This window comes from Trachypithecus francoisi, unplaced genomic scaffold, assembly GCF_009764315.1.
Source record: "Trachypithecus francoisi isolate TF-2019V2 unplaced genomic scaffold, Tfra_2.0 Lachesis_group16, whole genome shotgun sequence".
In the NCBI taxonomy this organism is placed as follows: domain Eukaryota; kingdom Metazoa; phylum Chordata; class Mammalia; order Primates; family Cercopithecidae; genus Trachypithecus; species Trachypithecus francoisi.
The window spans coordinates 86051515-86079075 of NW_022681461.1; the positions used below are offsets into that span (position 1 = coordinate 86051515).

The 27561-nt window shown below is 42.4% G+C and overlaps 1 protein-coding gene across 10 annotated transcripts in view; it reads right to left on the bottom strand.

Moving 5' to 3' along the window:
• INVS (inversin) overlaps positions 1-27561 on the bottom strand; it is a 236276-nt gene that overhangs the window by 9622 nt on the left and 199093 nt on the right. For 9 of the 10 annotated variants that reach the window (XM_033237972.1, XM_033237970.1, XM_033237971.1 and 6 more), the window contains 3 exons: positions 21436-21648; positions 7968-8251; positions 402-1116 (listed from right to left, as the gene is read on the bottom strand). In XM_033237972.1, coding sequence (XP_033093863.1) covers positions 402-1116; positions 7968-8251; positions 21436-21648 — 1212 coding nt within the window. The remainder of the gene's footprint in view (positions 1-401; positions 1117-7967; positions 8252-21435; positions 21649-27561) is intronic. The other variant, XM_033237974.1, reaches the window with a different exon arrangement.

Below are 27561 nucleotides of genomic sequence, written 5' to 3' on the forward strand. Positions count from 1 at the left end.
CCTGTTGTATTAATAGGACACGTGCAACAATTATTAAATCCTGTTTTACAGATAAAGGAGCAGAGGGTCGGGGGGCCATGAGATTTGCCCAAAGTCACATAACCTGTTTGAGCTTACCTGAATCTGACATTTCATGGTTACAAACCCAGGACTTTCTCCTTTACCCCATGCTGTGCTGGGAGCACTTTCCCATCTTTCTAGGCAAAAGCATCTTCCAAATGGTTTACACAATGTAAATTACTAGGATCTTGTGTGAATTTCATGGGTAGGCTCCATAAAATTGGCCTTACCATGCCACCAAATGGAACTCATTGGGAAAACATCAAAGAGCACAGATGTCATGTTGAGAATATCAGTAACAACCAAAGAACCACAGATGTGGCAGCACCCCATTTTCCTACCTTCGCCAGGCACGCTGGATCACTGCCGCTGCCTTGTTCTTTTTGCGAAACAGCTCTTTCCTCCTTCGTTCTCTCTGAATTATCTGCAGTCGGAGCTCTACAGGGAGAAGGTCAATATTCACACTCTGCCCAGAGAGACCAGGTACTGGATCAGTCTCCTTAGATACCTGAAAGTCCTCGGACAGGGTGGATGTCCCCAGCCTCCTGGCTTCTGACCTCAACTCCTCTGTGCTCTGTGGAAAATCTGAATAGAGCCCTCCTGCGAGCTTGGTTTGTGTCACTTTGTTTCTTGGTGTACGATGGTGGGGAGGATTCTGCCCAGCATGGACTGCCTCCCCCCGGGCACTGCCAGGCCGGCTAGAACCAGCCGGGGAGCACCTTCCTCCTTTCAGCTCTTGAGTGTGCCTTTTCTGGGGGGCACATTTGGCCTTGGGTTCTGTGTCATGCCGCCTGCTGGGCTTCCAGTGGCTATCGTGTGGTGGAAGGCTTGCAGCTGCCCGCCTGGAGTCCTCTCCTTTCTCATCAGGCCCAGCCACCCTAATACAGGAGGGCTGCTTCACGAAGCCTTTCCCCTTTGCACACCGCTGATCACCAGCTGTCTCACCTCTGGACTTCTCAACAGAGGGAACTCCTGGATGCCTGTTTCCATCACTGCCTTCATTGGGTCTGAAGTGGACACAGGCAGATTGGCCTTTAGAATGTTCTCTGGCTGTTTCTTGGGGAAACAAAGAAAAAATATTGTCCAAAACTTGCATAGTAGGATAATTTTGCTAATATGTTCACATAAGATATTCAGACTTAGCCTATATCATTACCATAATAGTAGCAAATACGACTAGGAAAAAACTGTTTGACTTCTATTTCCAGCAATATGGTAGGTTAGATAACCTGAAGCCCTTCTCACCTTAACAAAAATAATGGATATCCTTTGGAAAGCACTGTCATGCCTTTAAGAAAATAAAGGAACTCTGGAGGCCAAAAACAAAGAGAAAATTGAAAATCAAAGCAATTAAGTGTGTGAGCTGATCCAGTGACTGTCTAGGCAGGTAATGGTGGTGGAGTGGGCAACAGATGGTCTTATTAAATATCTGGCTGTATTTTAACATCTATATAAGAACAGAAAATGAGGCCTTGCAGGAAGAAAGTTAATGGGAACCAAGACTCTACCTGAAGCCAGCACTCTTGAAGGGATACACCTTTTGGAAATAATCCAGATTTTAAAATCTGCTCTCCAGCACTTGGAGATGACAAGGAAGTTTGTTTCAGCTCAGGTTCTGGATGGGGTAAGGAGTCTCCCATAAGAATTTAAAACCAAAGTCTTCTTCCTCACATGGCCTTAGTATTCATTCATTCTCAATCCATAGGAGACAGTAACATAAAAACTGTTCTCAGGATGGAGATATCCCACGATGCCTCACAGAAGCAAACACAATATTGCTTTAGCGTGACATGCTCTCAACTCAGGCTGCACAAAGGAGTCCTCTGAAAATGACTAACATCTAAAATGAAAAATATGCCAGGCACAGTGGCTCACGCCTGTAATCCCAACACTTTGGGAGGCCGAGATGGGAATCATGAGGTCAGGAGTTTGAGACCAGCCTGGCCAACATGGTGAAACCTCGTCTCTACTAAAAATACAAACATTAGCTGGGCATGGTGGTGTGTGCCTGTAGTCCCAGCTACTTGGGAGGCTGAGGCAGGAGAATCGCTTGAACCCAGGAGGCATAGGTTGCAGTAAGCTGAGATCACGCCACTGCACTCCAGCCTGGGTGACAGCGAGCCTCTGTCTCAAAGAAAAAAAAAAAAAAAACTTACTAAAACAGGCACATAGATTATCCAGATAATGTGTTTTTAGAAACAGACTTTAAAATAACTGTTCTGGCTGGGTGCAGTGGCCCAGCACCTTGGGAGGCTGAGGCAAGAGGATTGCTTGAGCCAAGTCTGAGATAAGCCTGGTAACATAGTGAGACCCCACTTGTAAAAATAAAAAAAACAATTATCCAGACATGGTAGTGCATGCCTGTAGTCCCAGCTACTCAGAAGGCTGAGGTGAAAGGTCGCTTGAGCCTGGGAGGTTGAGGGTGCAGTGAGCTGTTTGTGCCACTGCACTCCAGCCTGAGCAACAGAGTGAGACTATGTCTCAATAATGTAAAATAAAATATTCTTAAGTGCCAAAGAGCTATCTAAACTATGCTACTTTTCATGTAAGAAAGAAAGGGATGGGCCGGGCACGGTGGCTCACGCCTGTAATCCCAGCATTTTGGGAGGCTGTGGCAGGCAGATCCCCTGAGGTCGGGAGTTCGAGACCAACATGGAGAAACCCTGATCAACATGGAGAAACCCCGTCTCTACTAAAAATACAAGAAAACCAGTTGGGCGTGGTGGTGCATGCCTTCATCCCAGTTACTCAGGAGGCTGAGGCAGGACAATCGCTTGAACCCAGGAGGCGGAGGTTGCGGTGAGCCAAGATTGCGCCACTGCACTCTAGCCTGGGCAACAAGAGCAAAACTCTGTCTCAAAAAAGAAAAAACAAAGAAAGGGATATAAGAAGATATACCTCATGAGTGAGCCCAGGTGATCGAGAAGAGGAACTGCCCAAGTAGCCGACGGGACTGTGAGAAATAATAAACTTCTGTTGTTTTAAGCCACTTAATTTTGGGAGTGGTTTATTATGCTACAGGAGATAACCAACACAGATATTTATATCTATAAAAGAGAGGTGCTGTCTTAAAATATAAAATCCATGGTATTGACTTTGGACTGGTTGGTGAGCAGAAGCTGGGAAGGCAATGAAGAGACTGCTGGTGAAGGCTCGAAGAGCAGAGAAGAAATTGCTGTGGGAATCTAGAGAGAAGTGAACCTTGTTATTCAGTGACAGAATTAACTGGCAAAACTGTCAACCTGCAGTAATGTAGAAGATAGAAAATATACCTAATGAAGCTGTAGATACAGTTCAGGAGGTTTCCAGATGGAATGTAGAACAAAATGTCAACTGCTTTTTAACCTATGTATGACAAGGTATGGGGAGAAAGCAAATAAAATGAAGAAAAAACTGCTCCATTTGCAAGCAAAATTTAGAGATAATGTAAAGATCCCAGGATGTGCTGGGTTAGAAAATAAAACTATTTTAACATTTTTTATTCTTTCCAGCCAGCAAAAGTCTCATAGGCCTCAGCCTAAAGATCAAATCAGGCCGGACACAGTGACTAACACTTATAAAATCCCAGCACTTTGGGAGGCCAAGGTAGGTAGATTGCTTGAGCCTAGGAGTTTGAGACCAGCCTCGGCAACATGATGAAATCTCGTCTCTACGAAAAAGAAATGCAAAAAATTAGCCAGGCATGGTAGCGCACACCTATGGTCCCAGCTACCCGGGAGACTGAAGTGGAGGGATCACTTGAGCCTGGGAGGCAGAAGTTGCAGTAAGCTGTGATTGCATCACTGCACTCCAGCCTGGGTGACAGGGTGAGACCCTGTCTCAAAAACAAAACAAGACAAAAAAAAAAAGTATGGTTGTACATCCTTTATTAAGACTCAAAAATATTTAAGGTGGTATATAATAGGCCTTCTCAGCTCGACAAAAGAATTTCTAAGAATCTCAAGGGCATTTTCCCACAGAAATCTGAGCCACTCAAATGAGAGAAAAGCTTATTTGAAAAATTATGGATGTGGCTTTTGAAATATTAAACGAATCCAATCAGATTCACAGGAAACCCATGAAGTTTTTTAGATAATCGTATTATTGAGAGTACCACAAGCTTGAACTGGTGACATAGTTCAAATCAAAAAGAAGCCTCTGGGGCCCCAGTATCCTATAGTCAGGAGACAGGCTGAGAAAGCTACACAGCTGCAAACGGGCATTTCTTCGGAAAAGGAAGGACTTCTCAGAGAGCAGAGTCAAGAATTCAGGTAGCAGAGCCAAGAGCCATTGAGAACAATGGAATAGGAAGCCACCAGGAGTAAAACGAGACCCTAATCAAGGAATATTTACCTCAGAGTAGGGGCCCTAGTAAAATGTGACCAGCTGGCTTTCAGAATTGCTATGGATTAATGGCTGCTATGTGCCTCCTATTCTACCCCCTTTTGTCTACTGTGGTTATTCTGTTCCTATCTCACCACTGTTTGTTGGGTGTGGGGGAGTGGTGTTGATAATGTATCTTTTTGGCTGATTGATCTCTGAATCAGAAAGAGTCCCAGCTGGTGAACCTGAACCACATCTGATTCATGTCTTAAAATCCTAGACTTCAAGTATGATGAGATAATCAGGTTGAGATTTTGGGGTACTGAGATAGGGATGCCTTAGTCCATTCCTACACTGCTATAAAGAACTACCTGAGACTGGGTAATTTATAAAGAAAAGAGGTTTAATTGACTCACAGTTCCACAGGCTTAACAGGAATCATGACTGGCAGGCCTCAGGAAACCTACAATCATGGTGGAAGGCAAAGGGGAAGCAAGCACCTTCTTCACATGGTAGCAGGAGAGAGCGTGAGCGAGGGGGTAAGTGCCACACACATTTAAACCATCAGATCTTGTGAGAACTCACTATCATGAGAACAGCATGGGGGAAATCCACCCCCATGATCCAATCACCTCCCACCAAGTCCCTCCCTGAACACTGGGAATTGCAATTCAACATGAGATTTGGATGGGGACACAGAGCCAATCCGTATCAAGGGGTAAGAATATCTTGCATGCGAGAGGAATGTGAATAATCTGTGACCAAATAGGAACTATGACAGGTTGTTTAATAGCCAAAAATTCCTCCCATTTTCATATGCACAAAGGTGGAATCTATTTCTCCACATCATTTGGTCTGGGATGGTCTCGTCACTTGCTTTGATCAATATAATGTGTGCAAATTCTAGAGTCTATTTCTCAAGAGGTCTTGTGGCTTTTATCTTTGCTTTCTGAGAATGCTGTCCTGAGACCACGATGTAAGGAAGCCAGTCTAGTCTACTGGAGGATGAAAACCATGTAAAACAGAGTCAAGAATCCCATCTGATAGCTTGCATCAATTGCTAGACATTCAAGTCAGTATATCTTAGACATGGAATTCCACTGACTCTCCACCTGAATGTAGACACATGAGTGAGACCAGATGAAGCCTGTAAAGAAACTTTCCAACCAAAATAGAATCATAAAAATTAAATCGTTATTGTTCAAAGTCACTTCGTCTTTGTGTGGTTTGTTATACAGCCGTAGTAGACAATGGAAGCAACCCTGCTCTCACAGATCTTGCAGTTTAGGGGGAAAAATGATAAGTAAACCAGTAATAACAGTAAAAAGTGATGATCTTTATAAGCAGGAAGTATAGGAGAAGTATGGGAGCATATAGCAGGAAACTATAGCCTCCTTTAGTGGGGAGATAAGGGTTGAACAGAAGAAGCAACATTATCCCTGATATCTCAAAAATAGGGTAGAGGGAGTGGCATCTGCAAAGGCCCCAAGCTAAGAAAGAACTCAAGGAAGTTCAACATGGCTGTCACATTATGGGAGCTTAATTAAAGCTGGTTGGATGAATAAATGAATGAATATGTAGCAAAGCATCATGAGTATACAATCCTTAAGGATTACACTGTAAAGTTGATTATGGAATTATGTTCCAGAAATGTTTATAGTCATTTTACATATATATATATATTTTGAGACAGAGTCTCACGGTTGCCCAGGCTGGAGTGCAGTGACACAATCTCAGCCCAATGCAACTAATGCCTCTCAGGTTCAAGCAATTCTTGTGCTTCAGCCTCCTGAGTTGTATATACCACCATGCCTGGCTAATTTTTATATTTTTAGTAGAGATGGAGTTTCGCCAAGTTGGCCAGTCTGGTCTTGAACTTCTGGCCTCAAGTACTCTGCCTGCCCCGGCTTCCCAAAGTGTTGGGATTACAGGTGTGAGTCACTGCACCCAGCCTGTAATCATTTTATGTATACTTTTCTGTAGTTGTTCTTGGCTAGATTAATGTGTGGCTCAATAATAATAGTTACTGAAAACCTATGATGAGTTATGGGCTGTAACAAGTACTCAACATGAATTATTTCTATCCATACACCTTGCGGTGTAGAAAATATACCCTCACTTCATAGCTAAGGAAGTTAAGGTTCAAAGAAACAGGTTGAACTGTCCAAGCCCTGAATTCAGTAATCATGAAGTTCCAGAGCCCCCTTCTGAGAAAGTCCATAAGGTCAGGGCTATTTTCATAATAATACGAAGACATAATTTGCCTTTTTCACTGTGTTGGCATTTGCACTTAGATTTTGGGAAAGCTCCTACCATTTTCTAACTTCTAAGAGTGGCTCAATGTGTTTAAATTGCTTCATGCAAACAATAGGGTTCGTGCTGCACACTTTTCCTTCTGGGAGTCTGGAATTTTGGCATATGCTAGGCAGAGGGTATCTACGTGACTGACTCCAGATAAAAATCCTGGAGTCCTAGGTTCATGTGAGCTTTCTTTGTCAACAAAAGTTTGTCTGACTGGTTGTTACAATTTATTGCAGAAGGAATTAAACGTGTTGCGTGTGACTCCACTGGGAGAGAGCCACTGGAAGCTCGTGCCTAATTTCCTCTGGACATTGCTCCATACACCTTTTCTCTTTGCTCATTTTGCTTTGTGTCCCTTTGCTATAATAAATCCTAACTGGGAGTACAACTATATGCTGAGTCCCCCTAGTAAATCCTCCAACATCACCAAACCTGGTGGTAGTCTTGGGGATGGGGATCATGGGACCCCTGACACACAGGTAAACTCTAAATAGGATAAACTGCAAAAACCCATGCCAAGACACATCATATTAAACTTCTGAAAGCTAATGATAAATTTTAAAATCTTGAAAGCAGCCAGAGAGAAATGACATATTACCTAGGACTGTTGCTGAGAAACACCAATTTGAAGGACAGTGGATTTCTCATCTGAAACCATGGAAGTCAAAAGGAAATGGCACAATGTTTTTCAAGTGCTAAAAGAAAAGAACTGCCAACCATGAATTCTACATCTGTCTTAATGATTCTTCAGGAATCAAATAAAAACATTCTCAGACAAAGCAAAACTGAAAGAATTTGTTGCTAGCAGACATACCCTTAAAGATTGGCCAAAGAAAGCTCTTCATACAGAAAGGAAAGGATACAAGAATCTTAGAGCATTAGGAAGGAAGAAGAAACAACAGGAGAGCAGAAATACAGGTGCATAAAATGTTATTTCCTTTGTGAGTTTTATAAATTGTATCTCATGATTGAAACAAAATTTTTGACACCATCTGATACCTAAGCAATGATACTTAAAAGTGGACAAGATAAATGGAAGTGAGGTTTTCATGCTTCACTCTAAAAAAGAAAAGAAAACAACCATAAATCAATCAAGATGGAATCCTTAAAAATGCTGAAGTAACCTACAGGAAGGGAAAAAAAGAGAACTGAGAACCAGAGGAAACAAGTAGAACACAAATCATAAAGTGGTGGTCCTAAGTGCTAATATAACAATTATCTTAAGTGTAATTGGTCTAAATACACCAAAGAAAAAAGCCCACAGTCCGTGGGCCAGCAGGAGATGACAAAGGCAATACACCTACCATTTGGCCTTCTGGAGTTTGTTCCCTGCGAATCTGAGGAAGCAGACTGCTCCTTCTGGAGGGCTCTGCCTAGAGACCCTCCTGGAGATCCTCTGCTGTCTCTTGGCTCAGGGCCTTGGGCCACGTTGCCAGCAGGAGGCTGCTTGCTGGGGGCCCGGCTCTGCCTGCTGGGTGCATCCTGGGTGCTGGGCAGACAGGGAAGGGCCTGGGGTCTGCAGGAATCTGGGCTTCTCCTTCCTTTTTGCTGTTCTGCCTCCTTTCGTTTGTTTTCTTCCTCTCGCTTTCTGGAAGCAAAGTCAAAGAGGAAGAGGAAAAAATGTAAAGACTATCACCTGCTCAAGTGTCTCTGTGTGAGATTTAAATTTTAAGAGGTGCTACTACATCACAGGAGATATTTGGAAATTTACATTTTCCAAGAGCAGTCTTTTCTCCAGATAAAATAAAAACTATCTCTTTTACACCAGGCCTTATAGCCCAGATGATAGAGCTGAAAAGTTTATAGATCAGTTTTTGTGCTGTTGAAACACATGAGAGATAACTAGGCAACTTTTCTGAATGTGAACCATAACACATTCCCAACGGTGTGTATGCCCCAAGCTTGTGTGTGATCCCTGGAGCTACCTGTACCACCACCCGTTTTTCTCCTGTTTCAGAAGGCACACCAGAATGCAACTGAGAATGACAGTCAAAGGGATAACCTTGAATCTGCTCTATTCATTTAAAAAAGCCCATTGGCAGACCTTAATGATCATATAAAAAGTCACTTGCAAAGTACCTTGCCAGTGATTAAAACACACCTGTGAGTTGCAAATGCTGCCGTTAAGAGCTCTAGCTAATGAGTCAAATCCACTCATTTTACAGATGAGACCCAGAAGGTAGGGTGATTTTCAAAAAGTCACACATAAGTAGCTGGTGGCAAAGCTGGAACCCTTGGGTAGCAAGAGAACAGACAAGGGCTGGGGAGGAGGGGCCCATCTAAAGATGGGTAGCAGGGTGAGGCAGGTGGGTCTGATGTGGCTCAGAAAGGTAGCCCAGGCCCCTAACTAAGGACAAAGGGGCTGAGTTAGGGGCAGGATTTGTTTGACCACTGCTGTTAATTTGTAGGGATTCCCAAGGCAAAGATAGGAGGAAAAACACAATTTCTGAGTCTCTGTCTCTGCTGGGCACTGAAGATACAGAAATGACGACCACAGATTTCAGGTCCTCCCCTAAGGAATCTTCTACCCAGAAGGGGACAGCCAGGAAAACAAAGACCTAATTTATGATGGAAGAAATGTTATATTTTGTATTTATTTATCTTTTTAAAGACAGGATCTTTTACCTAGGCTAGAGTGCAATGTGCAGTGGTGCCTTCTTAGCTCCCCGCAGCCTTGAACTCCCGGGCTTAAGCGATCCTCCCACCTCAGCCTCCTGAGTAGCATGCGCCACCACACCTGGATAATTTTTAAATTTTTTGTAGAGATCAGTGGGCGGGGTTGCGGGGGGAGGGCGGTCTCACTTTGTTGTCCAGGCTGGTTTTGAACTCCTGGCCTCAAGCCATCCCCCCAGCTTTGGCCTCCCAAAGGGTTGGGATTATAGGCGTGCGCCACCACACCCAGCTGAAAAGGACTTTAGTTCTGTGCTCCTCACACTTTATTGGGCTGAATCACCTGGTGTCTTGGTAATTATGGATTCTGACTTAGAAAGGCTGGGGAGAACTCAAGATTCTGCATTTCTAACAAGCACCCAGGTGATCCAGGTGTTGCTGGCCCTCTGGCCACACCTTGAGTAGCCAGGCTTAAGAGCACAGGAAAGTCTAACATGGACTGCTCACTATACCACTAGGTGGAATGAAACGTACAATATGAAATGTGATTCTCCACATTGACACCAACTTTTTGTAAGGTCCACCTTGCTCACACATGAGCATGCCTTCTTTATAGGCAGCCTGACAAGGTGCAGGGCTAAGGATCAGACAGAAGCATGAGACAAGGTGGAGACCCTAGGCTGCCAAGCAGTCATAGAATCCAGACTGCCATGGACTACGGCATTTGAAGCAAAGCTTATTTAGATCTCAAGGGACAGGAAAGCCCCAGCTGACAGATACCTGGGTTACACTTTGATTTAAAACCTTGTCAAGTTGTTAAATTTCCCTTCTGAAGCTCTTTCCTCCTGTATGGAGTAGCCCCTGATCTGGGATCCAAGCTTGCTTATCTAACAGTTTTCTACTGAGTCTTACTATCAAGAACATGGCCAGATGGGTCGTGCTAACTCCTGTACAGCTCTGGTGTTTTTATTCGACTCTGGTTTTGTGACATCTTTGCCACCTGCTAATGACTGCGGTCTACAGGCCAGCTGGACAGCCTGTCATCTCAGAACTTGAGATTCATATGGATGCGAGCAAGCGCCATTTCAGTGTGATCTCTCTGGGACAAGGCTGCTTTTCAGAACAAGGTGGAAGCATCTGGGTGGCTGAAGTACTGCTAATAGATTTAATAGCCTTGCTCCAGGAAGGCAGAGGAAGGGCTGTGCTTTTTATCAGCACCGATGAGCAGGGCTGTTTTAAGGGAATGATATTGGCTCATTAGACAGACACATGTGGGTGTCTGTCTGGGTTGGCACCTATATGGATCTCACTGCCATTAAGGGGGACTCTGAGGTGATAAATTAGACTTTGTTATTTGAGCAGTCTCCTCTTTCTTTTTAGGAAACCAAACAGCTCCTTATTCAATTCCAAGAAGCCTCTCTGTAGCCAGTCCCGGGGCAAACCTTATCACTGCAGACCTTTCTGGGCCTTTAAACAAAGGCAGTCACATGAGGAACAGAGGATCCAGCCTTTTAAAGTGGCCAGGACATCCAGAAAGCAAGAGGGCTTTGACTTCTGGAGATTGCTTTGGAGGGGGGATACAGGGGGGTGATTTTTCATTTTGGTAGAACTAAGTAAGCAGAATTAGGAGACAGAATGCAATCATCTGAATGAATAATTAGCCCCTGGTCTTATAAATATAATTAATTTTTTTAATTGATGCATTTTACATTAAAAAAATCTTCCAGGTGGCACATGGCTCACAACTGTGAAGTTCTTCAGAGCAGTGGTTCTTGATGTAATAGCAGTGATCACTGGATATTGGGGGAACCCACCCCCAATAATTCAATGTAGGTTCTTTTCTATTTTCCCTAAGTGTCAGCCGGTCTGAGAAATAAAGGAAAAGAGTACAAAAGAGAGGAATTTTAAAGCTGGGTGTCCGGGAGAGACATCACATGTCGGCAGGTTCTGTGATGCCCCCTGAGCCACAAAACCAGCAAGTTTTTATTAGCAATTTTCAAAGGGGAGGTAGTGTACGCATAGGGTGTGGGTCACAGAGATCACATGCTTCAAGGGCAACAAAAGATCACAAGGCAGAAGGTCAGGGCCAAACTAGAATCACTAATGAACTTCCATGTCCCGCTGTGCACCCATTGTCATTGATAAACATCTTAACAGGATTCAAGAGCCTTGAACCAGTCTGACTAGAATTTGCCAGGCTGGAATTTCCTAATCCTCGCAAGTCTGGGGGCGCTGCAGGAGGCCAGGGCGTGTTTCATCCCTGATCTGCAACTGCATAAGGCAGACACCCCCAGAGCAGCCATTTTAGCGGCCTCCCCAGGAATGCATTCTTTTCCCAGGGCTGTTAATTATTAATATTCCTTGTTGGGGAAAGAATTCAGAGATATTTCTCTTACCCGTTTTCAGTAATCAGAGAAATATGGCTCTGTTCCGCCTGGCTCCCAGGCAGCCAGACTTTAAGGTTATCTCCCTTGTTCCCTGAAAATCACTGCTATCCTGTTCTTAAGGTGCCCAGATTTCTTTTTTTTTTCTGAGACGGAGTCTCGCTCTGTCGCCCGGGCTGGAGTGCAGTGGCCGGATCTCAGCTCACTGCAAGCTCCACCTCCTGGGTTTACACCATTCTCCTGCCTCAGCCTCCCGAGTAGCTGGGACTACAGGCATCTGCCACCTCGCCCGGCTAGATTTTTGTATTTTTTTTTTAGTAGAGGCGGGGTTTCACCGTGTTAGCCAGGATGGTCTCGATCTCCTGACCTCGTGATCCACCCGTCTCGGCCTCCCAAAGTGCTGGGATTACAGGCTTGAGCCACCGCGCCCGGCCCCAGATTTCATATTGTTCAAACACACATGCTTTAAGAACAATTTGTGCAGTTAACGCAATCATCACAGCATCCAGGAGGTGAAATATATCCTCAGCTTACAAAGATGACGGGATTAAAAGATTAAAGTAAAGGCAGGCATAGGAAATTATATGAGTATCAATTGGGGAAGTGATAAATGTCCATGAAATCTCCACAATTTATGTTCTTCTGTCACGGCTTTAGCAGGTCCCTCCATTTGGGGTCCCTGACTTCCCACAACAATTGGGAAAAAACGGAGTGGGATTAAAACTGGAAATTATGCATAACCTATATCCTATTTTATCTATATTGCTGCCTTAAAACTAAAGCAGCAGCAGTAACAACAACACCAGAAACAATTCAGCTTCTGAGAGTTGAACGTGACCCCACATATGTGTCTCCCTGGGGAAAAGGTCCAGAACCAGTGCTCATAGTGTAAGAGTTTGAAGAAACCACAGTATATTGAGGGTGACACCCTCATTTGGTAGATAAGAAAACAGGCAGAGAGGTAAGTGACTTACCCAAGGCTACATGGTAAACTACAGACAGAGCCAAGATAGAACTCAGCTGCTTTATCTCCTGGTAAAATTCATCCCCATGACAGAGTTGTTTTTAAAAATTTCACCTAACTTCTTCCATTATTTAAAAAATTAATTGGGTCATATGAAGAAGCTGGGGATGCCACTTCAAACTAATCATTAGCAGTATTTAAAAATGAGCTTTCTTTTTTATTTTTATTTTTAGAGACAGGGTCTTACTCTGTCACCTAGGCTGGAATGCAGTGGTACAATCATAGCCCACTGTAACCTTGAACTTTTAGGCTAATTTAAAAGAAAATATTTTGTAGAGACAAGGTCTCCCTATGTTGCCCAGGCTTGTCTTCAACTCCTGGCCTCAAGTGATCCTCCCACCTCAGCCTCTCAAAGGGCTGGGATTACAGGTGTGAGCCACTGCACTCAGCCATAACTAGCATTCAATGTAGTGTTTAGTCCTTAGCTCTTAGATTCAATAATTGTCCTGAAATTTAAATATTTTTTTCTTAAGTTATAAAGTAATATCAAAGATCTTTAATCAGGGCTGGGCACGGTGGCTCACGCCTGTAATCCTAGCACTTTGGGAGGCTGAGGTGGGTGGATCATGAGGTCAGGAGAGTGAGACCATCTTGGCTAACACGGTGAAACCCCGTCTCTACTAAAAATACAAAAAATTGGCCGGGCACGGTGGCTCAAGCCTGTAATCCCAGCACTTTGGGAGGCCGAGACGGGCGGATCACGAGGTCAGGAGATCGAGACCATCCTGGCTAACACGGTGAAACCCCGTCTCTACTAAAAATACAAAAACTAGCCGGGCGAGGTGGCGGGTGCCTGTAGTCCCAGCTACTAGGGAGGCTGAGGCAGAAGAATGGCGTAAACCCAGGAGGTGGAGCTTGCAGTGAGCTGAGATCTGGCCACTGCACTCCAGTCCGGGCGACAGAGCGAGACTCTGCCTTAAAAAAAAAAAAAAAATAATAATAATAATAAATAAATAAATAAATAAAAATACAAAAAATTAACCGGGCATGGTGGCGGGCACCTGTAGTCCCAGCTACTCAGGAGGCTGAAGCAGGAGAATGGCGTGAACCTGGGAGGTGGAGCTTGCAGTGAGCCGAGATTGTGCCACTGCACTCCAGGCTGGGTGACAGAGCGAGACTCTGTCTCAAAAAAACAAAACAAAACAAAACAAAAACAAAATTTAATCATGAAGGTACACTATGTTATAAAGATCTATTTTACTTGTAAAGCTTAGAAAAAAATCAGAAAAAGAACCAATATTATTCTAGTTGATATGAAAAATTTTTTAAAGTTCTATGACACAGCAAGCAACATTTCTGCAGGAAAATTATTAACATGGCAGAATATTAGTGGATAAAATAGTCCCACCTTTCTCTCTCTCTTTTCCCTATTATGTGAAGAGAAATTGGGTAGACGATAGCTTCTAACGGGCTGCGAATTTAGTCTGGTTTGTACTGTCTCTTTTAGAGCAATTTTTGTAGCTCTTCAGGATAAAAAAGTGAGAAAGTCAACTGGGGATTAAATCTTTGACGACATCTGTTTCAGGTCCATAGGGCGAAGAGGGGTTTCCAGACTCTCAGCTGATGGGACTGGGGCTGTCTACCCAGGCATAAAAGATTTACAGGACACAACACTGCTTCACATTGCACGAGGGCCATTGTGGGGCAGAGATACTCCCCAAAGCCCCCTAAAACCAAATCTAAGACCCACAGATAGAAATTTTTACAAATTACTAGCCTGGATGAAAATCTGGCAAGAAAAGGGCTAAAAAGAAGCTGAGTGATCAGAAAATTTAACACATTTTAACAAAAGCTGATCAAGGGCAGTAACTTAAATGACTTGAATGTACGATGGCTTCAGCATCTCAGGAGTGGATGTATCTGTTTGCGCAATATGGCAAACTCTTGACTCTGGCCCTGCATAGTTGGAGTTATGGAAGTTGATATTTTTTCTACCCCACTATGTGCCTTCTAAATACTGCGACCCACAAGAGAGTTCTGTTTGCCCACTTTTGACACGAAGAAATTAATTCTATCAGACACTGCAGAAACAGGCAGGCTCTTTCCCATCCCATGAATATTCAGGTTTCCATTGCCATGAATACAAGACCTAGTGAGGTCTGAGAGATGTGATTAAAATGCTTCTACAGAAAAGTCTAGTTAGTGTGTCCAGTTGTACTGATTTAACCCAGCTTTGCCTAAATGCTGCCATTCTAATTACTTGTCCTGGTGTAGGCTAGGGACCAATCGATATTTGTAACTTTCTCAAGGATTTAGGAGAATATTGGTGTGCTCTGTTCTGTTAGTTTTGAGGCTAATAGGAAGAGTGTTATTGAATTACATTATAGAATTGATAATGGTGGCTTGGCACCACTCTCTTAACAAGGAATGGGATCAACAGTGGCATGACTGAATGAGCCAGATGGTTATTCAATCAGATGGTTGCTAGCCTCCAGCATGGGCTTGGCTGGTAGGAGGATTCCCCTGAACCAAGTAATGGTAGGTAGCTTGGCCTTGAGACTTAGATCCATGTGCCATCTCTCTTCCTTACTAGCTGTGTGACTTCAGGCAGGCTAACCTTTTTGTGCCCATCTCTGCATTTATAAAATGAGACTGAGGACAGCTGTCATGTCTACTTTTTAATATTTATCTATATTTGTAATATCTAAAATCCACATTATTCAATTGAGCTTCCATTTCTTATGGGTATGTTTTTGGTTCCTAGAGACAAATTAACATCAACTATTTGGCTAAGCTTCCTTATATCTTCTAAACAAGAAACAGGGTATTTACCTGTAGTTGTTCTTCCCAATATTCTCTTTTTTTTTTTTTTTTTTGAGACGGAGTCTCGCTCTGTTGCCCAGGCTGGAGTGCAGTGGCGCGATCTCGGCTCACTGCAAGCTACGCCTCCCAGGTTCACGCCATTCTCCTACCTCAGCCTCCCGAGTAGCTGGGACTACAGGTGCCTGCCACCATACCTGGCTAATTTTTTGTATTTTTAGTAGAGACAGGGTTTCATTGTGTTAGCCAGGATGGTCTCGATATTCTGACCTCTTGATCCGCCCGCCTCGGCCTCCCAAAGTGCTGGGATTACAGGCGTGAGCCACCGTACCCAGCCCTTCCCAATATTCTCTAAATCTGGCAGGGATAAGACTTGTAAACAGTGTGAGTCTAAAAAGTTTACAGAATCATGGTTTCGTGTTCAAGTACAGACAGCGGTCAGCCCCTTTGCTCTGGTCTTTCTTTTTAAAATCAGAACACGGACTGTTATAATCTGTCAAATGATGATTTTCTCATGACCAATATTCAGGGAGTTGGAAAACCAAATGAATATATAAGTGTCAAAGAGCGTTGTGAGGATAAGTGGTATATAATGTGTTTGCTGCCTTGAGCAAGACAAACAAGTTAAAGTTGTACACTTATAGAGAGTCACAGTATAAGAACTGAAAGAGACCTAAGAGAGGATTTGGTCCAACCCTTCCATTTGACAGATGGGGAAACTAAGGTCTACAGTGATCAATGGCTTATGTAAGGTTTTAGACCCTTTGTAGGGGAATTTACTGAACATTTATTTATTGAATGCTTACTATATACCAAACATTCTAAGGTACTAGAGATGTGGAGGTACATAACACACAGTCCCCGTTCTCAAGAAACTGACAATCGAGTTGGGGAATCAGACCCATACATTCCTGCCAATAGTGAGTTCTAGATGTGATGAGTGCTAAAGGAGAGGTAACTACACAGAGCTATGGGAGGATGTGGGAGGCACTCACTAATTAAACAGGGGGAGAAAAATGCTACATATGAAGAATGAGAGAGGAGTAAACTGAGAGGTTACTTCAGGCAGAGGGAGAAGCATGCATGAGCAGAGACTCAGAAGAGATCTCAGAGACCAGCTCCTCACATAATTTTTTTTTTTTTTTTTTGAGTCAGGGTCTCTGTCTGTCTTCCAGGCTGGAATGCAATAGTGTAATGTAGCTTATTGCAGCCTTAACCTCCCTAGCTCAAGTGATCTTCCCACCTCCCTAGTAGCTGGGACTACAGGTATAAGCCACCACATTGGCTAGTTTTTAAATTTTTTTGTAGAGACGGGGTCTCACTATATCTTGAACTCCTGGGCTTGTCTCAAACTCCTGGGCTCAAGCGATCCTCTTGCCTTGGCCTCTCAAAGTGCTGTGATTATAGGCATCTTTACAAAATTTAAAAAATTCCTTATATACTATCATGGAGAGATGATAATTCCACTTCTGTTGGATCATTTCCAGTGAGAGGAAAATATTACCTTATGAGACAAAAAAGATTTAGCTCTCACCTTTTCAGTTGGTGTTGCATGGTGTCTAGGAGTTTGTCAGATTTTTATCTCTTCATTGTCACTGAATAACAGGCATAGAAATAGCTGATCTTTAACTCCCTCTTGAGGGAATAAGAAAATGTCGTGTGTCTTAGGACCTTTGACTTACAGAATGTTAGAGCTGGGAGGGACGTGAGAGATCATTTAGTCCAGTGGTTTTTGTCTTTTTGTGTGTGACTCATGGACCCCATTTGGAGAATGTGATAAAGTCTATAGATGCTCTCCCGCAAAACTCATGTGTGCTTCTGACACAAAATGCTGTGCACAGTTTCAGGTATTCATGGATCCCTGAAGCCCATCTTGAATTAAGAAACCTTCTTTCCATTTTACTGATGAAAATCTGAGGCTCAGAGAAGTAGAATGGCATGAAAGAGAACAATGGAAGTAATTCCCCATGGGCCAGATGACTTTGTGAGCAGATGAGTCAGACACACGGGCCAACCATTAACAATCTGGTGATGTTCACGGGAGCACTGACTAATTACTAAGTGAAAAGGAGACGAGCAGTAGCAATGGAAATGTTATGAGCAGTTTTTTAAAAATCTGAAAGTTGGTTTCTGAAAAGGGGATTTAGATTTTTCTCTTTGGCTTCCAGGGGTAGATTCAAGTCCAAAGGGTAGAAAAGAACTTTTGCTAGACAGAGCCCTTCACTAATGGAATATGTTATCTTGAGAGATATAGGACTTCTTGCACTTGACTTTTTGGGGGACACAGAACCACCTCTCGTAGAAGGGACTTAAGCATCACAAGAGTTTGAACTGGGTGACCAAAACTGGACATGATGATGTAACTCTTAGAAACATAATCACATATACTAGCTAGGAAGGAGCTCAGGTCTCCCAGACAGCATGGTAAGTGAAGTGAAGAAAGTTCAGGTTGGCTGAGATATCAGGTGGGAGGTGGTGGTAGTGGAGAGAAATGAGACTTAGAAATGTAAGTAGGAGTGAAAGAAATGTTGAAGGATCCTACAGAGCACCACGGCTGGTATTTTAGAATGAGGGGGCTGGGCGCGGTGGCTCATGCCTGTAATCCCAGTGCTTTGGGAGGCCGAGGTGGGTGGACTGAGGTCAGGAGTTTGAGACCAGCCTAGCCAACATGGTGAAACCCCATCTCTACTAAAAATACAAAAATTAGCTGGTCGTGGTGGTGCACACCTGTAATTGCAGCTACTTGAGAGGCGGAGGCAGGAGAATGGCTTGAATCCAGAAGGTGGAGGTTGCAGTGAGCCGAGATCAAGCCACTACACTCCAGCCTGGGTAACAGAGTGAGACTCCATCTCAAAAAAAAAAAAAGAATGAGGGCTTGTATAGAGTAGTGGTGGCACAGAAGAATGAAAGCAAAGGCTATCAAAGGGGGAATGCACACAATCAATGGTAGCAGCACTAGCAAGCACCTAAAAAGGCCAGAAGAGAGACAGACTGTGGTGATGAGCTGTTTCCATCTGCATGTCTGTGTGTTGCAGAGTCTGAAGTTATAGTGAAAACAGGACATGCAAATGGAAACGTCCAATGATCTAAAGTGTTGGCAAGTGACAAAAGCATAGCAGAAATGCCCACTAGGCAACTGAAGATATGATATTAGAGTTCCAGGAGGTCAGGGTGTGAGACAGATTAGGGGGCTATCTATAGACATGAATTAATTTAAAATTTAAGAGTGGATACATTTTCAATGGAAAAAAGTATAGCATGAGTAGAAGTCTAAGAATTTCGCCTTCAAGGCTGACTGCAGTGTGGAGATGGAATAATTTAAAAGATGTGAGAAGGGAGAGTCAGAGAGTTACAGGAGATCTGAGATTCGAGTGAAATAAGAACCTGGCAAAAAGCAAGCTTCAGGGAAGAAGGGTGATCAACAGAAATATGGTTTTATTTTAGTGTACACTCAACTGTGTGCTTTGGCAGGTAAATTATAGTAATGTTCATTTTGGCAACAACATAGGCAGTGCAGTGTGAATTATAAAGTGCTTTTAAATCGATTATAGATATACGTTAAATAGCATTTTCTAACATTACCTGCCTTAGTAAATATCACTATAACTTTTTTCTGTCCCAGTTTCTCTTTCAGTAAATTAGAAATTACTTTACTTAAGTTTAGTAAGTGCCTTTCACATTCTCATTTTAAGGAAGATGATTTCTGCCATCCTAACATAATAAACTGGGAAAGGTACACCAAGGTGACATGCTGTGCCTGGGCCAGCTTGGTCAATGAGGCAGCAGCAGCAAGGACTGAGTTTAGCATCCTGATGTTTGTTTCTTCAAGCAAGAATTAAAAGCAAAATTAAACACTGACTCAGATTTTAAGAAATAACTTTTGAGAAACAGAACAAATGAAATCAGTTTCTCCACCATTTAAGTATATCTCTTGGAGATCTATAGCCTCCCTTTAGGGGACATACAAAGTCAGTTGTGTTGCCTTTGTTGAGTTCCATCTTACATTCAAGCAGATATGACTGCAAATTTTGAAAACAGATTCTCACACATTAAACTGGAGCTTATGGAAATCTCAGTAGAATGAAACACAATATTCCATCCCTTTACAGAGAACATTTACTTGCAACTTAGGACAATTGGTCATGTGTATTATCTACTTATGGTTGCCACTCACAAGCAGAGAACTTTTATAAGAAGGCTGGAAAGAGAGGTATATAGAGGCTTTCAGGTTGATACTGGATTCTTTGGCAAAAGTGAAAGGAAGAGGGCATCATTAAGAGAAGAAAGCAACATAGTATTTCCTGGGATACCATCTACTTCAGTAGCTTCAGAGTCACAGAAAATGGTGTGTTTCTATAAATCTTATTTACTGAAGGCTGACATGATGATTAACATTCCAGTACATAGTGGTATTTAACTTCTCATTAAAATGACTTATCTTGCCTCTTATTATTACTTTTAATGATTATTTAGTACACTTATGCTTCCCCCTTGAGGGTAAAATGTAGAAGGATTTCAGAGTTAGAAGGACTGAAGATTTAAATTTAGAAATATTCAAGATACAGCCAGGAAGTTATCTTTTAAGAATCTGCCCAGACTGGGCACAGTTGCTCATGCCTATAGTCCCAGCACTTTGGGAGATCAAGATGGGCAGATCACTTGAGGTCAGGAGCTCAATACCAGCCTGGCCAACATGGCAGAACCTCATCTCTACTAAAAGTACAAAAATTAGCTGGGTGTGGCAGTGCACGCCTGTAATCTCAGCTACTTGGGAGGCTGAGTTATAAGAATCACTTGAACCTGGGAGGTGGAGGCTGCAGTGAGTGGAGATCACGCCACTGTACTCCAGCCTGAGTGACAGTGAGAGACTGTCTCAAAAAAAAGAATCTGCTTGCCCACATCTTTATCATCAGAGTTTATGGTGTCTGTATTTGCTAATGTGATACACTGCTGCTATTTAAAATACTTCTACCCAACATACCTATCAAAGAAAAGGCAAATCAAAGTATAATATAAATCTTTTTTTTTTTTAGATGTAATCTCACTCTATTGCCCAGGCTGGAGTGCAGTGGTGCTGCACTGGGCTCACTGCAACCTTCGCCTTCCAGGTTCAGACAATTCTCCCGCCTCAGCCTCCCAAGTAGCTGGGATTACAGGCGCTAACCACCACGTCCAGCTAATTTTTGTATTTTTAGTAGACACGGAGTTTCACCATTTTGGCCAGTCTGGTCTTGAACTCCTGACCTCAAGTGATCTGCCTGCCTTGGCCTCCCAAAGTGCTGCAATTACGGGTGTGAGCCACCGCACCCAGCTTTAAAATCAATCATTTATGTGAAATAATCAGAATGTGTAATAGGCACAGTCATTTTGCATCACTGTCCAAAAAAAAAATGTGAAGTCCTTGAGGCAGGGGGGATTTTGATTTTTTAGTTGCCATTTTCTCCCTAGGCACTAGCCAAGCATTTTGTCTGTACAGTAAGCATTCAATCAATATTTCTTGAGTAAATTATTTAGTACAGATGTTTTAGGAAATGGGTGAAGGACAGTAAGCTATTTATACAAGTTGGTTGCTTTAATCAAATTAAAACCAGACTCAGATTGATCTAGTGAAAGTAGGCTAGATATTGGCATGTTTCTTTTGGAAAGAAAGAGAGGAAGGGCAAGAAGGGCAGTTATTTCTTTACAGCTGATTCTAGTAAGCAATCCCATCCCCAGCTCCCTTCCATGAGTGGGAGTGTTTTGTCCCTGGACTGAAACATTGGGACTAATCTAGAGGAATCACCACCCAGCAGAGGTTAGGCCTTTGTCCTTCACTGCAGCCTCGGTCCCAGAAGACGGAGTGCTGAGAAGAGGGAAGGTGACCGGTTGCAGGGACCAACAGTAATTCAGATTCTCATCTGCTTCCCTCTCCTGGACACCCCAGCACCTCCCCACACCCCCGTTTCCACCCTGATTCTGGGTGGCGAGAGTGCAATCTACATAGCTCACACTTACTTGGCAGCAGCATCTTTTCTCAACTGTTCATGCTTCATGAGGAGATTTTTCCTGTCTCGGAAGGCTTTTCTGACCTTGTACCCTTTGTAGACAGCTTGGATTTTGAAGGCGGCGATGTCTTGAATGGCTGCGATGGATAGGGCACCGTGCTCCAACATGAACTGGATCACTTCATGGCGCTCACCAAGCAAAGCATAATCAAGGGGTGTGTATCTGAAGTGGGAGGAAGATTTCTTTTTTAATTTTAGAATGTAATTCAAGGCACAATTAAACTGAAAATATTATTATGCAGCAGAAGGAAACTTCATTCTAAGATGTGGACTATTCCCCAGGCAAAGCCACCTTCTCTATAACAGGGCTGTTCTTTTTCACTCCAAGGGGCACAAAACAAGGTTGACTACTGTGGGTCAGGTGCTTTGTGCTGCTAACCATGGCAGTTCCTGAGTTTTACTCCCTGGCAAACAAATAGGGGCCTATTGGAAACACATGATCACTTCCCTTCTTTCCCATGTGCCAAATAATTCCCTGCCCCTATCTAAAAAGGTAGTGAAAATATTAATTGTGAGATTTGTAAATTTGAGCCCATGATTACTGATAGTTAATGCTTATGAAGTAAAAAAACAGAGCTCCAAATGGAGAAATTTGGTATATGATAAGAATGGCCCTTTACATTTCTGCAGAAAAGATGAATTACTAAATAAATAGTGATGGGACAACCAGGTTGTCCATCTGGGGAAAAAGAGAGATTCTTATACCACATTTTATACCAAAATAAATTCTGGATAGAGCAAATATCTAAATATTTTAAAAAGGAACCATGAAAGTACCAGAAGAAACCAGGAAGATTAAAAACAAAATGATGTTGGAAGTCTTTTCTAAAAAAAAGATACAAAAGGCCTGGGTGCAGTGGCTCATGCCTGTAATCCCAGCACTTTGGGAGGCCGAGGCGGGTGATCACTTGAGGGTAGGAGTTTGAGACAGCCTAGCCAACATGGTGAAACCCCGTTTCTACTAAAATTAGCCAGGCATGGTAGCACATACCTGTAGTCCCAGCTACTCAGAAGGCTAAGGCAGGAGAGTTGCTTAAACCCAGGAGGTGGAGGCAGTAGTGAGCAGAGATCACACCACTGCACTCTAACTTGGGCAACAGAGTGAGATGTTGTCTCCAAAAAAAAGAAAAATTTCAGAAACCATAGAGAAGATTGACAAATCTAACCACATAAAAATAACAAAATTTTACAGGGTAAAAAAAACACCAAAGACAAAGATAACAGTTCTCAGAAGAGTAAATACTAATAGCTCTTAACATATAAGAAATACGTTCAACCTCACTAATTTAAGAGAAATATGAATTAGACTAACATGAGAAAGTACCTTTCAATGATGATCAGATTTGCAAAAATCAGAAAACTTAGTAAGACACTGCACTGGCAAGGATAGAGTCAGGCTCTCTCATATACTACTTTAACTTTTAGGGAGGATGATTTGGCAATATTTATCAAAATTATTCACACATATATGCCATTTGACATAGCCATTTCACTCTTAGGAATTGATGTTACGGATCTGCTTTCATGTGAAATGCTTTATGTACAAGGCTACTCATGGAAGTATAGTTACTCATAGCAAAAGAATAGAGACACCCTCAATGTCTATCAACAGACGACTGCTTAAACAATGCACAGGCCATCTATATAATGAAGACATCTGTATATGCAGTCATTACTGCTGTATATGAATAAATAAGGAACAACCTCCAGGATGTCTTGTTAAATGAAGACAAAGAAAAAGGCAAGAAACAGGATTTATTATGGCATGTTCTATTTGCATATTAAAAAAATCCCTGGCCGGGCGCGGTGGCTCAAGCCTGTAATCCCAGCATTTTGGGAGGCCGAGACGGGCGGATCACGAGGTCAGAAGATCGAGACCATCCTGGCTAATACGGTGAAACCCCGTCTCTACTAAAAAATACAAAATCTAGCCGGGCGACGAGGCGGGCGCCTGTAGTCCCAGCTACTCGGGAGGCTAAGACAGGAGAATGGCGTGAATCCGGGAGGCGGAGCTTGCAGTGAGCTGAGATCCGGCCACTGCACTCCAGCCTGGGCGGCAGAGCAAGACTCCGTCTCAAAAAAAAAAAAAAAATCCCTGTATGTTTATCTATGAAAATGTATTTCCAGAAGTTTTCCAAGAAACTTCTAACAGTGATGCCTCTGGGGTAGGAAAACTAGCTGTCTCAGAGGCAGGGGTAGGAGGAACATTGAGTCTTCAGTGAATATCCTTTTACATTTTGTACAGTGTATATACATCACTGTTTTGACTATAAGGGATGAATATTATTGTCATATTGTTGTATATTTAAATCTTAAATGGCAGCTTTCTATATGTGCTATTTTTGGCACATTCTTTTTCTTTTGTTTTTTTTTTGAGACAGGGTCTCACTCTGTTGCCTAGGCTGGAGTGCAGTGGTGCGAACACAGCTTACTGCAGCCTCGACCCCTTCTGGGCTCAAGTAGTCCTCCTGCCTCACCCCCCTCCAAGTAGCTTGGACTATGGGCATGTACCACCAAGTCTGGCTAATTTTTGGTTTTTTGTTTTTTTGAGATGGAGTTCTGCTCTTGTTGCCCAAGCTGGAGTGCCATGGCGCAATCTCAGCTCACTGCAACCTCTGCTTCCCGGTTCAAGCAATTCTCCTGTCTCAGCTTCCCGAGTAGCTGGGATTACAGGTGCATGCCACCACACCTGCCTATTTTTTTTTGTATTTTTAGTAGAGACGGGGTTTCATCATATTGATCAGGCTGGTCTCTAACTCCTGACCTCAGGTGATCTGCCCACCTCGGCCTCCCAAAGTGCTGGGATTACAGACGTGAGCCACTGCACCCGGCCAATTTTTGTATTTTTTGTAGAGATGGGATTTCGCCATGTTCTCCAGGCTGGTCTCGAACTCCTGAGCTCAAGCAATTCTTCTGCCTTGGCCTACCAAAGTGTTGGAATTACAGGCATGAGCCACTGCATCAAGCCCATTCTTTAAAAAAAATTTTCTTTTTGGCCGGGCGCGGTGGCTCAAGCCTGTAATCCCAGCACTTTGGGAGGCCGAGACAGGCGGATTACGAGGTCAGGAGATCGAGACCATCCTGGCTAACACGGTGAAACCCCGTCTCTACTAAAAATACAGAAAACTAGCCGGGCGAGGTGGCGGGCGCCTGTGGTCCCAGCTACTCGGGAGGCTGAGGCAGGAGAATGGCGTAAACCCGGGAGGCGGAGCTTGCAGTGAGCTGAGATCCGGCCACTGCACTCCAGACCGGGCGACAGAGCAAGACTCCGTCTCAAAAAAAAAAAAAATTCTTTTTAAATTTTGGAAACATAAAAAATTGGGTAAATACACAGAGGAAAATAGCTATCATCCATATTCCCACCTTGAGAATTAACCACTGTTCATATCTGGGAGATATGATTTCCTTTTTTAAAGAAAAATTACTTTGTCAAAATGATATAGATTTTATGAACTCAAACACTGCAAAAAAAGAAAATTGAAGTAAAAAAATTCCCCTAATTCTACCATCCAACAATTGTAATGATGACTATCACTTTTTAAACAACTTACTTTACATTTCTAAGCCTCAGTTTTCCTCATCTGATAAACAATGTAATACGCTGCAGACCTGGCATGAGAAGAAAATGGAAGAATAAGTATAAAGAGGATAGCAATGTTCCTGGCCCAAAGGAAGCAGTTAATAAATGTCAGCTCTGATTATTATTACAGGACATTCACTGCTGTATGGTTTGCAATACCATAGCAGCTTATCAAAAATATTATCTCCATAGGACCCAAACTAGTATCTATGACCATCCTATGACCACCACTGATGCTGATTCCTCTCAGGATGACTTTGACCAGCCCAAGGCCATCAAAGGTCTTGGGAGAACACATCAGATGATTTATGAGGCAGAAAAAAGGATGATTATATGGATGCATGACTACACGTAGAAAATCATCCAATTATAGAAAAAAAATGATTTCTCTTCAAAACTTACCTAACAGTCACAGTTAAGACATAAAAGGAAGAGGTTTTTCATTTTAGGAGTATTTTGATCACTTTAGTAAGGAAATTGAGTTTGGGAGGAAACCCCAAACACTGAAATTAAGGAACTTCCATTTTAGGACAGCTTCATTTGCCACTTACTGTTCAGGGACCAGAAGGCTGTAAGTAGAGAGGCATCTATATAAACTTTAAAACATCATTTATAAGTGGATAGTATTTTTTAAATTCAGGAGAATTAAAAAAATTCTTGCTACAAGTTCTAAAATGCCTTCCTTGATTGTGCTTTCTCTAACAGAAAAAATTACCATAGAGTCATTAAACCTTGCAGTAGTAGAGCTAAACTGAATTCTAAAGGTCATTTAGTTCAATACCTTCATTTTATAAATGGATGAACAGATTCAGAGAGGTTAAGCAACTTACCAAAGGTTATGTAAATTGTTTCTATACAATGCAGACTAGAACTAAGATAACATGTCTCCCATTTCAGTAATCCTTCCACAACACGTATATCAATTACTTAGTATGTTTTCTATCGAATAAAACGTTTCTTAAATCGATGTGCAAACAACATATGTATTTGGTAAGTTTGATCATTTTTTCTATAATTATTAATAGGTAGTATCCTCCACATAACATATAAGCAGGATTAACAAAATTTAGTTTATAAAATGTAGGGCCCAAATTATTTCTTTACCTACAAATATTATGAAAGGAAATAACATGTAGCTTAATATATCCTAAAGAATGCTCATCTGGGAGTCAGGGGACCTGTGTGACCCTGGGCATTCTCTTAACTTCTCTGGTCTTTTGTTTCCTTATCTGTAAAAGGGGAAAGGAAGAAAAGAACTAGACTTCTTAGGCTGCTTCTGGATTGAAAATTATATCTTAAGTGTTTTTACTGTAAAAAATTATATTTTTATTACAAAAAATTTTAAGCATAAAAAATGTAGAAAGAATAACACAATAAACCTTTACATACTCAATGCCTAAATTTAACAATTTTTTGCTACATTTGCTTCATATAGCCCCTTCCTTTTTATTTTTGCTAGAGTATTTTTTTTTTTTTCTTGAGACAGTCTCATTCTGTCACCCAGGCTAGAGTGTAGTGGCTCAGTCTCGGTTCACTGCAAGCTCTGCCTCCCAGGTTCACGCCATTCTCCTGCCTCAGCCTCCCAAGTAGCTGAGACTACAGGCACCCACCACCATGCCTGGCTAATTTTTTGTATTTTTAGTAGAGACGGGGTGTCACCGTGTCAGCCAGATGGTCTCGATCTCCTGACCTTGTGATCTGCCCGTCTCGGCCTCCCAAAGTGCTGGGATTATAGGCGTGAGCCACCGCGCCTGGCCTTTGCTAGAGTATTTTACAGCTAATCTCGGAATTTCTATCATTTTGTCAGAGGTGTTGGAAGCAGAGGACTCTACCTTGAGTGAGGGCTAGGAAAATGAGGCTGGGGCTTGCTGGGTTGCATTCCCAGAAAGGTATTCCTAGATGTTTACAGTTAAGGGAACAGACTGATAATGTTTACTAAACAGACCCAGACTTGAGAGAGTCCTAATATCCTGATATCTGGAGAACAAAGGCATTCCTAATTTTGCTTTAAAGATAATAATATTGATTCTTGCAAAATGTAGTAATTAAGAAAATGAATTCTTTATCATAAACCCTTGTAGCATAGCACATCTCCCCATAATCCTTTTTTTTATCTTGTATATAAACAAATATTATACGTAGGGTGGCCTCGTTCCTCCTCTTACTTTTGGGAATGCCCTACTCTGTCTATAGAGTAGCTGTACTTTTACCACTTTACTTTCTTAATAAACTTGCTTTTGCTTTGCACTGCGGACTCACCCTGAATTGTTTCTTGCGAGAGATCCAAGAACCCTCTCTTGGGGTTGGGATTGGGACCACTTTCCTGTAACATCTTCATCTCTATCTGTTTAAGTATTCATCAGTAAATAATATGGGCATAGTCACAATGCCATTATTATACTAACAAAATTATCAGGAATTCCTTAGTAAAATCTAAGGACCACTTCATAATCAAATTTACCCAATTTTCTAAAAAAATGTGTTTTTGTAATTGGT